The sequence below is a fragment of the Sceloporus occidentalis genome, unplaced genomic scaffold (genome assembly GCF_023333645.1).
Source record: "Sceloporus occidentalis isolate IW3139 unplaced genomic scaffold, rSceOcc1.0.p SCAF_6, whole genome shotgun sequence".
Lineage (NCBI taxonomy): Eukaryota > Metazoa > Chordata > Lepidosauria > Squamata > Phrynosomatidae > Sceloporus > Sceloporus occidentalis.
This window is the reverse complement of record NW_028316986.1, coordinates 126,717,015-126,730,335: the sequence shown is the minus strand read 5'-3', so window position 1 is coordinate 126,730,335 and position 13,321 is coordinate 126,717,015. Positions and strand designations below refer to the sequence as shown.

At 37.9% G+C, this 13,321-nt stretch overlaps 1 protein-coding gene across 49 annotated transcripts in view; it reads left to right on the top strand.

The window, feature by feature from the left end:
- Positions 1-13,321, top strand: part of RIMS1 (regulating synaptic membrane exocytosis 1) — a 330,044-nt gene that overhangs the window by 176,555 nt on the left and 140,168 nt on the right. For 38 of the 49 annotated variants that reach the window (XM_089530966.1, XM_089530920.1, XM_089530927.1 and 35 more), the window contains 4 exons: positions 6,612-6,679; positions 8,586-8,696; positions 9,911-10,010; positions 10,967-11,090. In XM_089530966.1, the coding sequence (XP_089387092.1) occupies positions 6,612-6,679; positions 8,586-8,696; positions 9,911-10,010; positions 10,967-11,090 (403 nt within the window). Of the gene's footprint in view, positions 1-6,611; positions 6,680-8,585; positions 8,697-9,910; positions 10,011-10,966; positions 11,091-12,534; positions 12,592-13,321 lie in introns of all 49 variants that reach the window. The other 11 variants (XM_089530919.1, XM_089530918.1, XM_089530922.1 and 8 more) reach the window with 1 other exon arrangement.

The window sequence follows — 13,321 nt, the reverse complement described above, 5'->3', positions numbered from 1 at the left end:
GTGATAAGTATGAGAACGTTTCAATATTCGCGCATGCGTATTTATCTCGGAGGACCTTGTAATGATGACGTAATCACTCTACTGTTCCTTTTCACCCGGAACTGAATCGGGTGACCTTTTGTGGGGTGTAAAGATGGCGTCTAAGGAAGTGTTTTTGGAGCTACTGTGCAGTATTATAAAGATTGATGAAGAGCAAAGACAGAGGAGAAGAAGTCACATTGCAAAAACTCTATTTCTCTTGAAGCGACGAAAAGCTGCTTTAAGAAAAATGTTAATTTTAGCTGGCAGTGGAAATGTAAATATTATCGGTTGTCTCGCATGGATGGCCACCTGGCCTCGCATCCCTCGCTGGTGGGTGAGACCCCGCGAGCGTTCCAACTGGTGGAGCACAGAAGTCCTCCAAAATTAGGATAATGAAATGTGGATATCCAATTTCTGCATGCCCAAAGAAACTCTTTTTGTCTTCCCACAGAGACTGGATGGCCATGTGTCAGGATTGCTTTGATTGTGATTTCCTGCATGGCATGGTGTTGGACTGGATGGCCCTTGTGGAGTCTTCCTACTCCATGATGCTAGAAAATGCTTCATTATGGATGTGAAGAAAGAATTAAAAAGACACAAAATATAACGTCCCCATACAATTTTGTTGTAACCAGCCTCTGCTGGCTCATGTTTTTTCAACCTTACATTATTATACTACTGCCTCGACATGCAAAAAACTCCATTTTTACAATGAAAGCATAGTATTCTGATCCATGTCATCAGGGAATACCGTGGTCATGACCATCCATTAACACACAATTTATCTTGAGCATTGCTGTGATAAATTTAGTTAATTTCACTTTCCTATAAGGAGTCAACAATCATCAACACTTTACATATTTTACGCACAACGTACAACATACCAGTAATACAGCTTTTGATCGTATTGGACCTATTTGCTGCAGTACTAAGTTTTGGCCCATTATTACTAAAATGATACCTCAACCACATTGTTTTATTTATTATCTCGTCCATCATGTATTGTGACAACTAATCATTAATGCAAAAAAAAAAAAAAAAACTACTACAATCATCTATATGACCATACATAAAGATGACATACAGTGTATTATTATCCATGAGTACCACATGCACAGAAGGAAAGGATTTCCCAGAAAAAAATTGTTTTCAAACACTGCCTTGATTTTTTATATACACATATAGACAAACACACACACTCACACATAAATATGTTATATATACATAATATATATATTACACACACACACACACACACACACATATATATATTATTACACATACACACATATACATATATATGTAATATAGATATAATATATAAATATACATATATATTGCCAGTTATCTATATATACAAACATTGATATTACTAATCTATATAGATGTCATTTATATATATGTGTGTGTGTGTGTGTGTGTGTGTGTGTATATATATATATATAACATGTTTTCTATTTATTACATATTTCACATGTTTCTTATATATATATATATATGTTGTATATACGTATGTATGTATATGTATATATAGAGAGATAGAGACAGAGCGAGAGAGAGAGAGTTTTCCATATACATATATATATAACCATAATTATACACACATCTATCTACACATAGCCCTCACAAATGGTGGGGCTTGATTTTTTTTCTCTATTTATTTTACTCGATGAGTCCCAGGGAGAGCAAGAAAACCGACGCTCTAGGAATGGGGAGGAATGCAGGGAGGGAAGTCCGTTCAGCCAATCAAAACAAGGCAGATCATGAGAACGGAAGTAAGAACGGTTACATTACCGCTCTCACATTTCTTGGACCGTTTTAAAAACGTTTCTACAAGCTTGGATCACTTTCTCATCCGTTCCCTCTGAGGAACACATATGGAACGCTTTGAGGGGTATGTAGAACGCGATGGGAACCCGATGGGGACAAAACCGTGCGGTAAAGTTAAAAGTGTTCTGTTCCAATCGGGTTCCAATAACGTTCTCGGAACGCGATGCGATAACCTTCAAGGTTTGGCTACCAGTCCTGAAAGACAGGAAGATAAAGACTCAACAAATGCAAATGAGAAATCTCCCAGCAGACAATGAGCACTAATCAAACAGACACTAATCCTCCGTTGCAGACCCTCCCACCCTGAGGCCTGCCATAAGCAACAGAACAATCCACATGCAAATCACTCCTGCCTTTCCAGGTCACACAATATATATACCCAACTCCTTTCCAGGCAAGCATTCTCTGAAGATGCCAGCCACAGATGCTGGCAAAACACCAGGAAGAAACTCTTCTAGAATATGGCCACATAGCCCAAAAAATCCACAAAAAAACAGTTGGAATTGCACTTGTCCTCTCCTTCTCCCAGTTTTTCTTTTCTAGTGAAAATCTCAGAAGGGCAAGTTCATTTGATCTTTGCATTCACATATGAAGTGTGGAAAATTATATAATCTACCTATGCTTGCCATAGCCTGTACTCTTTCACAAATAGAATTGGACCTGAACTGATGGACTATTGAAAACCAGATGTTCTTCTTGTTATTTCAGTGGAATAATCTGCCATCTACTCCTACTACTGTCTAATTAAAAAGACTGTATGTACAGTGCTGTGTAAATTTACAGTGCTTTATAAATAAAGGTTAATAATAATAATAATAATAATAATAATGTATTGTAGACTGGATATTTGGACCATTGGGAAGAACAACTCTGCCTTTAAGTCAGAAGTGGGTAACACATGGCACAAGGGGTACAGACAGCTTCCCCTAAAATGGCACCAGCAAAATTGCACTACTGATTCTGATGGCAATCTCCTCAAAACCTTTAAAGCAATTTGAGAAAGCTTCCTTTAATAACAATGTTATGATCTGGGGCCAAAACACACTGCCAAAATAATCCAATTTGAGGCCGCTTTAACTGCCTGGCTCAATGCTAGGGAATCCTGAGAATTGTAGCTTATTGTCGTATTAGAGCTCTCTGACAGAGAAGGCTAAATGTCTCACGAAACTACAGTTCCCAGTATTCCCTAACTTTGAGCCAGGGCAGTTAAGGAGGTCTCAAACTGTATTGTTTCTGCAGTATATTTTGGACCTTCTTGCAGAAATCTGGTGGGAAACAAGGAATGATGGTATTAAAGAAACATTCCTTGTTCTCTTTAATTGCTTCTGTAGTTTTCCAGGGGTTTGGGTGTAGCCCATAGAGCATCATAGGGATAGAATTTGTCCTGGACTCACTGCCCATTCCTGCTTTTAAATCTTCATCTGAGCTTTTCTAGGATACATAGTTTGAAGTTGGTTTAATATCCTGGTTTTGTTTTAAAGCTAGCACTTATATATTCTTGGTTTGGATAAAACAGGAGAGTATGGTTAATGTACGAGCAAAATGTTTGTTCAAGGATGTTGCATAGAATTGGCCAGATATGCCCTCTTGATGTAAACCTACCTGTGAAGTGTTCACACACATAGCAATGTATCTTGTCTTATTTATGGAAGAGATAAACTGGAGGGGAAACACAGCCATTGTTATTAGACAATTGGGCGGGGGGGGGGGGGGAGTGGCCCACAGTTCAAATCCTATGTATACTTATTTGGAAACATTTCACACTTATTCCAGTGAGACATAATAGGTAAGTGTGCATAAGACTTCAGCCTAACATGCAGTCTTGTACATTTCCACTCAAAGTAAGTACCATTGAGGTCTATATATATATATATATATATATATATATATATATATATGGTGGTGATCTGTCTTTTTTTCCAGTGAAAGCCAAAATTCTTAATGGCATTTTGTACCAAAGAGTCTGATTCCTATTTTGGTTTTCTTTCCTTGTGACTCAGTTTATTATAGCGATTCATTTGTTGGCCATCGTGGCATAATGAACTAGCATATCCATGATTCCCCTTCATTTCCTATCATTTAATTCATCCATCTTTTCTGTCCATTCTTTCAACCATGTGTCATCTTATTCAGTACATTCTCTCAGTGAATAAAACCAGTAAGACTGATCTCTGTCTGTCTGTCACTGTAAGTGACCAATATGGTGACAAACAAGGAATACAAAATGATTAATGTCATTAAATTACTAGTACTGTTATGCACGCTATTTCTGTACTCTATTTCCTTATGTATGTATATGTGCTTTCAAGTCACATGTCAATTTATGATGACACCATGAATTTTATAGGGTTTTCTTAGGCAAGGAATATTCAGAGGTGGTTTTGCCAATTCCTTCCTTAGCAGCAGGAAATTCAGAGCAGACTTAAATAATAATATAGTGAGCCCTGGTGGCACTGTGGTTAAATGCCTGTACTGCAGCCACTCACTCATGAACCACAAGCTTGTGAGTCCAGTACCAGCCAGGGCTCTGGGTCGACTCAGCCTAATATCCTTCCGAGGTCATTAAAATGTCTGTCCAGCTTGTTTGGGGCAATTAGCTTACACATTGTAAACCTCTTAGCACATCGGTAAGCTGTATAGAAATGTACTTGTTATTGCTATTGCTAATTAGAAACTGACAGTTCCATGGAGTTGTTACTGTTGCAAGAATTATTGGGATGGATCCAGACAAAGATTTTACTCCTGTACCTGATTTCTGAGAGTAATTCTCACAGAACTCAATAGGAAATACTTTGGCATAAGTATGTAAAGAATTATGCTGTAAGTTAATTGAACTTGGGTCTCTATGAAATTAATGGGATGGGTGAATCATGCCTTAGCTTAAGTCTTACTGATTTCAGTAGGAATGAAGGGTAACTAATTTTAATGTGGGTCAGATCTTGCACATATTGAGCAAGTCTTATGAGAACACCAAAGCAAGCAAAATGGTGATCTAGCTTTACAGCAATGGGATGTTAATGAGTACATAACATGTATTTTGAGGAAATTGCTATGCATGGAGAAAATGCAAATGGTGGTACTGTTAACACTGGGCCCCAGGACAAAGGTCCTGGACCCTTCAGTCTAAAGGGCTCCCAAACAAAGCCATGGAGGTATGCTGCAAATCCAAACCCTGAGCCAGATAAATAAAGGCTGTAGGCACATACCATTTTTAATTTGGCATTTTAATGCATTTTCTACCTTGGCAGAATGGCAGTTACTGAACTAATCAGATGCTACATTGTGGGACATATGGCTAGAAACGTACATCTAAATGTGTTTAATCTTTTCATCCTGAATGAGAATGCAAAATGAAAATTGGGGTGATGATTGTTTTGGTTTGTCTTGGAGAACATCTGTGCATTTACAAGTCTGATTTTTGGGCATATCTATTATTGTGTGGTATTTAAAACAGTGGTAACTGCTGCCTTGTTGCACAGTCTGTTAAAACATAGAAGCATTGGATGGGTTGTTTGCATCTTCATGAGCAATTAGCTCCCCTCCCTCTTTTCCGGCTGCTTAACTTCACAAAAAGAAAAAGATTACTTGGAGTAGATTTTGCAAAGTACAATGGAGGGGGGGATGCTTGGTGCCTCATTCTCATGATAGAAGTCAAAGTGTAATTGGGGAATGCTTGTCAGGTTGTCTCTTTCACACTACCCAATTATAGCACTTTGATCCCACTTTAACTGGCATAGCTGTGTCTTATGGATTCCTGGGATTGGCAGTTGAGAAAGGGTTATTTAGGAGTCTCCACCAGAGAGCTCTAGATGCAGCCATAGCAGTAAAACTGGGGTCATAGTGCTGCAACTATGAAAGGGCCCACCTATCTCACTCACATGCCCAGTGACAGCAAAGGAGTGGTCAATGTCCCTTGGCCTCTCCCCCTACTAGTACACTGCTTTCACTGGCCACGGTCCTTAAAATAGCATTTGACTGGCTTACCCCTCTTTTCTAGACTCAAAGAAAGATTAAAATGATATATAATTGCAGCCTTACCTGGCTGGCACAGTGCTTTGCAGTATGTCCTTGTTCACCTGATGGCCTTGCCAGGGAGAGATGTTCAAAAGTAAGAAAGAAACAAAACAAAATCATGGGAAGCAGCAGCATCAAGGGTGGGAGGGGGAGAAAGGGAAAAGTGAGGGAAAGGAAATATGCAGCAGTACAGAAGGAGTGATTGAAGCAAGTCAACTGTCCAATGTGTATTTATTAAAATGGGGGAACGACTATCTCCCAAATGTTACTTTGGCCAGGGATCCCTTTAACCTGGCATCACCTCTATGTCTACATTTTAATTCTAGACATTTCCAGCTAAAAAGATCTTGGAAAACAGCCTAAAAAAGGCTGTGCCTGAGATCCAAGGGAACTTGCCAGTCAGCGTGGGTTGCAGTCAGATAGATGGCCTTCTGTTCAGAATGAACTTGTTCCATATAGCCTTTCACACTAGCAACATCATCACCTTGAAACACCAAAAAACACTTTCTTCCCAGAAACCGTATTAGCAAAACATAACCTTGGCCAACAGAAACCTTTATGCAAGAGTGGCACTGGAACATATTATTATTTCTCAATTTTGAGGCATTTGATTATGATTCAACTCATGATACAGTTGAAAGAAGTATAATGTTAATTTTAATATGCAACTGCAGATATAACACATCCATACAACCTTCTGTGTGGCAAAAATTACATATTGTTTTCCATTGATATGTATCTTCCAGGTGACTTGGATTATTACTGGCTGGATCCTGCTACGTGGCACAGTAGAGAGACATCTCCTATTAGCTCAGTAAGAAATATAATGAATTTATATTATTTGTTGTCATTATAAATGCTTTTGTTCTGGTATTTCTTCATAGACTAATGCATTCCAAGACTGTTGCATAGGCTGTTTCTACTCCCATCATCCTCAAATTAAATTGATATTTTGATTACTAGCATTTTGTTGATGCTTTTTCAACAGATAAGAAAAAAATGTTTTTTTACACATTTGTATTCCAAAATGTTTTCAAAGGTGTGATTAATTATGAGGAATTCAGTACTTTGGCTTGGATCCTAATAGTGTTTTCCACTCAATACTTTTTGAAAATGTTTCTAAATTATACCTTTAAAGGATTTTATTGGAGAATTTTAATATGTATTGATTTTATATGATTTTATATATGTTTTATATTTATAAAACCATGTATGTGGTTTTATATGTGTCTTGTAATTTATTGTTGTTCTCTACCATGATCCATTGGGAGAGATGCGTAGGAAATAATGGTGGTGGTGGTGGTGGTGGTGACACCTTGCATGGAATGGGCTCCATCCGGTGATGAGCCCTGCTTGCAAAAGCAGACTTTTGCTGATTTTTCATCTTTCTCCAAACATCCCCCCAGCCAAGGGCATTTTCCACCATGCAGGGCAGGGAAATTCGTCAAGAAATAATGTTTCTTCTGCCATCAGGAGAGTCCCACAAGCAGAAAACAGGTCATAGTTTTTTGTTTGTTTAGTTTTTGTGGGTTTTTCGGGCTACATGGCCATGTTCTAGAAGAGTTTATTCCTGATGTTTCGCCAGCATCTGTGGCTGGCATCTACAGAGTTTCTCTGAAGATGCCAGCCACAGATGCTGACGAAACATCAGGAATAAACTCTTCTAGAACATGGCCACGTAGCCCGAAATACCCACAAAAAATTATGGATGCCAGCCATGAAAGCCTTCAACTTCACATTTTGTTTGTTTGTTTTTTTGTTTTTTGCTGAGTGGAGCAATCTCTGAATCCAAGCCACAGTATCTAGCAAATGAATAAATCCAAAAATAAATATATATACAAAATTGAATAAAAACATAGAATTGACTACATTGTACAGACCATGGAAAAAACCCTTGGTGGTATTAATTACTGTGTATAATATATGAATTAAATTAAATTAAATTGTGTGATCTGTAATTTAATTATATATGCAATCAATAATAACCTAACTAAAACTAAAGAATTCTAATCCTTTGTTTAGCACAGGTTGGCACACTATCTATCCCACACCACAATACAAAGGCAATACAGAAACCATAGATGCTCCTTTTAAGTGATGGACAATTTCCATTTGCTGTCCAGGCCTGCTTCAAAAAAGGAGTGTTAAGGAATCCTTGGTTTGCCCTTATGGCCCTGAATGAGGGTACAGTAATGTAAAATACTTTTAGTTTGCACTAACCTCTTCTGTACTGGGTACTTTTCAAGACAACAGTATGGTTTTTATGGCACAGTACAGATTGCCGAAAAACAGCGGCCTGCTGGCACCTGTTTTTCCACCAGAGGGAAGCCGCAGCTGCCAAACCGTGTGGCTTCCCTCTGGCAGAAAAAGAACCCGTGAAAAGCAAGGGCGGCATAACAAGTGCACCACTGTGTATACAGGGCGCCACCATTATTATGCCCTCGTCACATGCTAGGGTTGCAGGGCATGTGGGCGCTCCACCTCGAGGCAACCCTAGCACATGACGAGGCAGGCCCATATGTACCAGGCCTATGTTAAAGAAATCAAGGTGTATAAATAATCATGTATTGATAAATGTAAAAATATATGCCCAGCACCCTTAACAATTTAAGTAAAATGTTTACTATGGTAGATTCTAAAATGAAGGTTGTTCACCAAAACTTGATTTGTACATGGAAACAGGAAGAGACCATTTCCTTGCCCTTACTTATTTTTCCTAGCATCCTGTAACGTGGCAACCTTCTAAAGAGGGAGATCGCTTGATTGGACGTGTGATTCTCAACAAGAGAACAACTATGCCGAAAGAGTCTGGTGCATTACTTGGACTCAAAGTAAGTAGCATTTCTCTTCATTCGTGATAATTTAACATTTTAATAGTGAAAGCTTTGCTACATGCTGAATAAGTGATGTTTCAAAGACTCCATCTACAATGCAGAAATAATCCAGTTTGACACCACTTTAACTGCCATGGCTCAATGCTATGGAATTCTGGGAACTGTAGTTTTATGAGACATTTATTGTTCTCAGAGAGCTCTGGTGCTACAACAAACTGAATTGCCAGAATTCCATAGCATTGACCCATGGCAGCTAAAGTGATGTCAAACTGGATTATTTCTGCAGTACAGATGCAGTACCTAGGAGTACTTATTTCATATTTTATGGTAGGACTTAGAGATGAAAGTTAAACTAGTCCACAGTATTGAATCCCGAAGTGGTAAAGTGAATATATAATCTGTTATCCTTTCTTATTATTATTCTGCCCCTTTAGAGGCATGGCAGCATCAGTAGTTTTAAAGTCTAACTGTGCAAGTCTTGTGTAGTATGATATCTAAAACATGTTCTGATATTTTGATTCAAAATATATGTTCTGATTCAAAAGCCATGAAAATATTTATGAATAAAGAATTTGATAGTAAATATGAATCACTTATTCAGTATATGGCAATAGTCTCAAGAATATTGTTTGCTAAAACCTGGAAAATGGACTGAGGCACAGATGATGAAGAATGATTGTTAAGATTCCTGAGTTAGTCCAAATGGACAAATTAATGTGGGTTCTAAAGGATTAGCCAATTGCAGACTTTCTGAAAACATGAAAACTGTTTATGAATATTTTGAGCAAAAAGAAATCTATTGGAGTAGTAAAGTGTGATTATTGTTACTAGTAGTTTTAGTAGGATTATTTAGTTGGTTCTGTAATGGTGGAAGACATTTTTTAAAATCTTTTTTATCTTTATTTTCATTAGATTTAAGATTGGAGGGACAGAGCTCTACTGTATTTTAGTTATATTATCTTTTCTTTTTCTTTCCTGTCTTTTTCTTTTTTCTCTTTCTTTATTTTTTGCATGTATTTTTGGAATGTACAAGATTTTGATGTTGATTGTATACTAGAGTGTTAGTGTTACAAATAAATCGCAAGAAGCAAAAAAACCCAATAAATGATATTTAGGCTAAATCTTTTCCTGTAAAATATTCCCATTCTTGAGATATTCTTAAAATATAATTTGGTGACTTCTGAAAGTCTGATTTTTTAAAAAAAATTCAGGTTGTAGGAGGAAAAATGACTGAATTGGGACGACTTGGTGCCTTCATTACCAAAGTAAAGAAAGGTAGCTTGGCTGATGTGGTGGGACATCTAAGAGCAGGTAACTCAATTACTGAAATGAATTTTTCTTATGGTTGTAAAAAGCCTGTGATGCTACTGTTCTCTTGTATGTTATATCTATATATCAACGGCTGCGCCCAGCGGACCAAAGGAGAAAGGGGCCAAACGGCCCCTTTCTCCTTCTCCCCACCGCCGTGGGGTGTCCTTGGGGCTTGAAGCCCCAAGAACTCCCCTTTCCAGGCTGCGGGGAAGGGGCCTTTTGCCGCTTCCCCGCAGCCCGGAAAGCGGCGGGTTGGGGCTTCAGCGGCTGCCGCTCTGGTCGCTGAGACCCCGATCCGGCAGGGAAAGGTGCGTCTACAGGCCACCCCAAAGGGGCGGTCTGTAACGCGCCTCAGTTTGTATCCCCTCCCCTAACCCTGTTGGTTTTGGCGAGAAAGCTTTTGTTTGTTTGTTTCTTTGTTTGCATCCATTAATTTTTCACAAAATGTCCTGTGGTGCAAACAATAATCAAAATTGTGCAAAAACCTATTATGCTCTCATCCAACAGAGATAAACCTTTTGCAATTAGTTGTTTTTGCATGAAATAACAAAATAAGCAAAGATTTTATCCTTAAGGAGAGTACCTCTACAGCTCTGCCTGGAGGTACTGTCTAGTGGCCAGAGCCAGGGAAGTGTCAAGATTTCCCATTTGCTATTATACAATAGAAACAAAAGGAAATAGCTTTCTGTACACTAGTGAATTCCTTACAGAAAGTAATGGGAAGTAAGGAAAACATGAGCCTCTGTAAATCCCCTGTTGGTTCGCCAGTGAACTTTATTTCCAAACCCTAATTTGAAGTCAAGATTAGCTTTTTCAAAACTAAAATCAAAATTCTGTTTCAAGGTATTGCTATCTGTGAGTTACATAACCACAGATGTAGCTCATATGCACACATATGTGAAATAAAACAAATGGCAAGAAAGTAACCTCCGCTCCCCATTGTTTTTAAATTCAAGGTGATGAAGTTCTAGAATGGAATGGTAAACCACTTCCTGGAGCTACAAATGAAGAAGTTTACAACATTATTTTAGAATCCAAATCAGAACCTCAAGTTGAAATTATTGTTTCGAGACCAATTGGGTAAGTTTTAAATCATTGGCTTTGACAAGGTACAGAGTCACATGGGAGAGTTTCTTTTCAGTCACATAGACATGTGCACTCAAGAGTTTTGCATCTAAGAAAGTAAATATAGGAGCGATACATAGTCCCTCATATTTCACAATATACTTATTTATTAATAAAATTTACAAATAATATCATATCAATGTCTGGATTTGTGTACAGTTAATTAAAACTACAAAGTACATATTACAATAAAAGCAGATACATAAGTAAAACCTTGTCTGAAATGTATCATGCAGAGGCTGTAATTCTGTTGGTTTAATATTCCAGCACAGGCTGTGGTTCAATAGGAAAACAGCCACTGGTACTGTGGCCATTAAGGAAGTCAAGCACTGAAGAAATGCACTGCTTGAAGCCAGAAGATTTTGTCTGCTTTTTCTCACTACTGCTACATGATCCTGGCAAAAGTTTACTTACTACTATATCTATGAATCAACAGGATGCTGGGCATTAAATGCTTATCTGAAAAGAAAGTTAAGCAATAACTGGAAAAAAAATTGATATGTAGGGTCCCGTTTATCCTCAATTGTAAGAGTACTCCATAGATTGGGAAGTGATATATAAAAAAGCACTTCTGGTTGTCTCCAAGCAGATTCATGTGGAACCACCAGGATTCCCTGTTTGTAAGACCTCAGCAATCAGGAATATTGCTTCTGCAACATGCTTCTTCAGTTTTGCAGCTAAATTTGCTAATTAATTTCATGAAAAATGTCAACTTGGAGATGTTGCTAATTAACTTTAGCACATTTCTGTTAGCCTGCCCTTACATTATCTGGCTCTGCCCCTTCCTGGATGTCCTTCTCCACACAAAGAGGTGTGCCTAGCTCTGCACAGAGAATGTCCCTGCTATCTCAGATTGGACACAGCAGAGGAATTTCTGGCCTTACTGCTGGTATTCCCTATTGGGAATATGAATAGCATGAGGGATGAATGGCTCTGTCCAGAACCACTGTTGAGGCCTCTACCCCCAAATGCACCCTGCATCTACACACACCCTCCAGTGTGTGACTCCTGCAAAGTTCAGGTGAGATCTGATGGCCCTCGAGGCAGTTTCTCGATTCTGAAACTACCCAGTTTTGGAGAACTTGAAACAGGTTGGGGAAATAAAGTAATGAATCTGTTGTTCTATATTTTAAACTATTCCCATGTTTAAAAGATTTTTCTGGACAGGAGCCACACTGAGAAATATATTTGGTTCAGTGCAGAGTGTTTGCAATCTCTACCTACCTACCTACCTACCTACCTACCTACCTACCTACCTACCTACCTGGTTAAATATACATCTACCTAAATGCATATCTAGTTAGGTATAATTTTAATTTATACTGAGATACTATACTTTTTAAGTTTTTCTTGTTTGACTTTTCCCATATTTCTTTGTTTTTCTCTTTGTTATTGTAAGACTTTTTCATAGGTTTCATTCAGCAAACTCCTTCAGACGTGTGTATAAAAACTTCTAGTGAGTTACAGTTTGTGTCATTTTGTGGTGGGGGAAGCCAGAATCAGTAGTTACCCTCAGTAGCTATCACCTTTCTCCTCTGTCATATCTCTTTCTGTCATGTAATTTTGAAATATTGTGGAATATCCAGTCACAATATTAACATGATGATGTTCATATTGAAATCACTGTTTAGTGCATCATCATCATAAAAAATTGCACCTACAGTATCACCATGTCTCTTATGAGTGGTGAATTCCCATTGTAAATCCCATCTTTCTAACAAACTGAGTTAAATATCAAAGTAAAAGCAACTGTTGTGGCTTGCTGAAAGTATCTAAGACCAATGAAGCTGGGATTTTTCAGCGGCAGTGAAAATGTAAGGGCTTTCCCTCTCTGGATGATGAATTGTCATTAAAGTAATTGATGAGTTTTATGGTTTTGAAAATTAGTACAGGTTGACTCTCCCTTATCAGAAATTATTTGGACCAGAAATCTTTTGAGTTTTGGATGTATGTATGTATGTATGTATGTATGTATGTATTTATTTATTTATTTATTTATTTATTTGGATTTTGGAATACTTGCATATTTAATAAGATAACTTGAAGCTGGGATTCAAGTGTAAACACAAAATTCATTTATGTTTCATATATACCTTGTATACATAGCCCAAAGGCAATTTTACGCACAATATTTTTTAATAATTTTGTACACAAAGTGTATGTACATTGAACCACCAGAAAGCAAA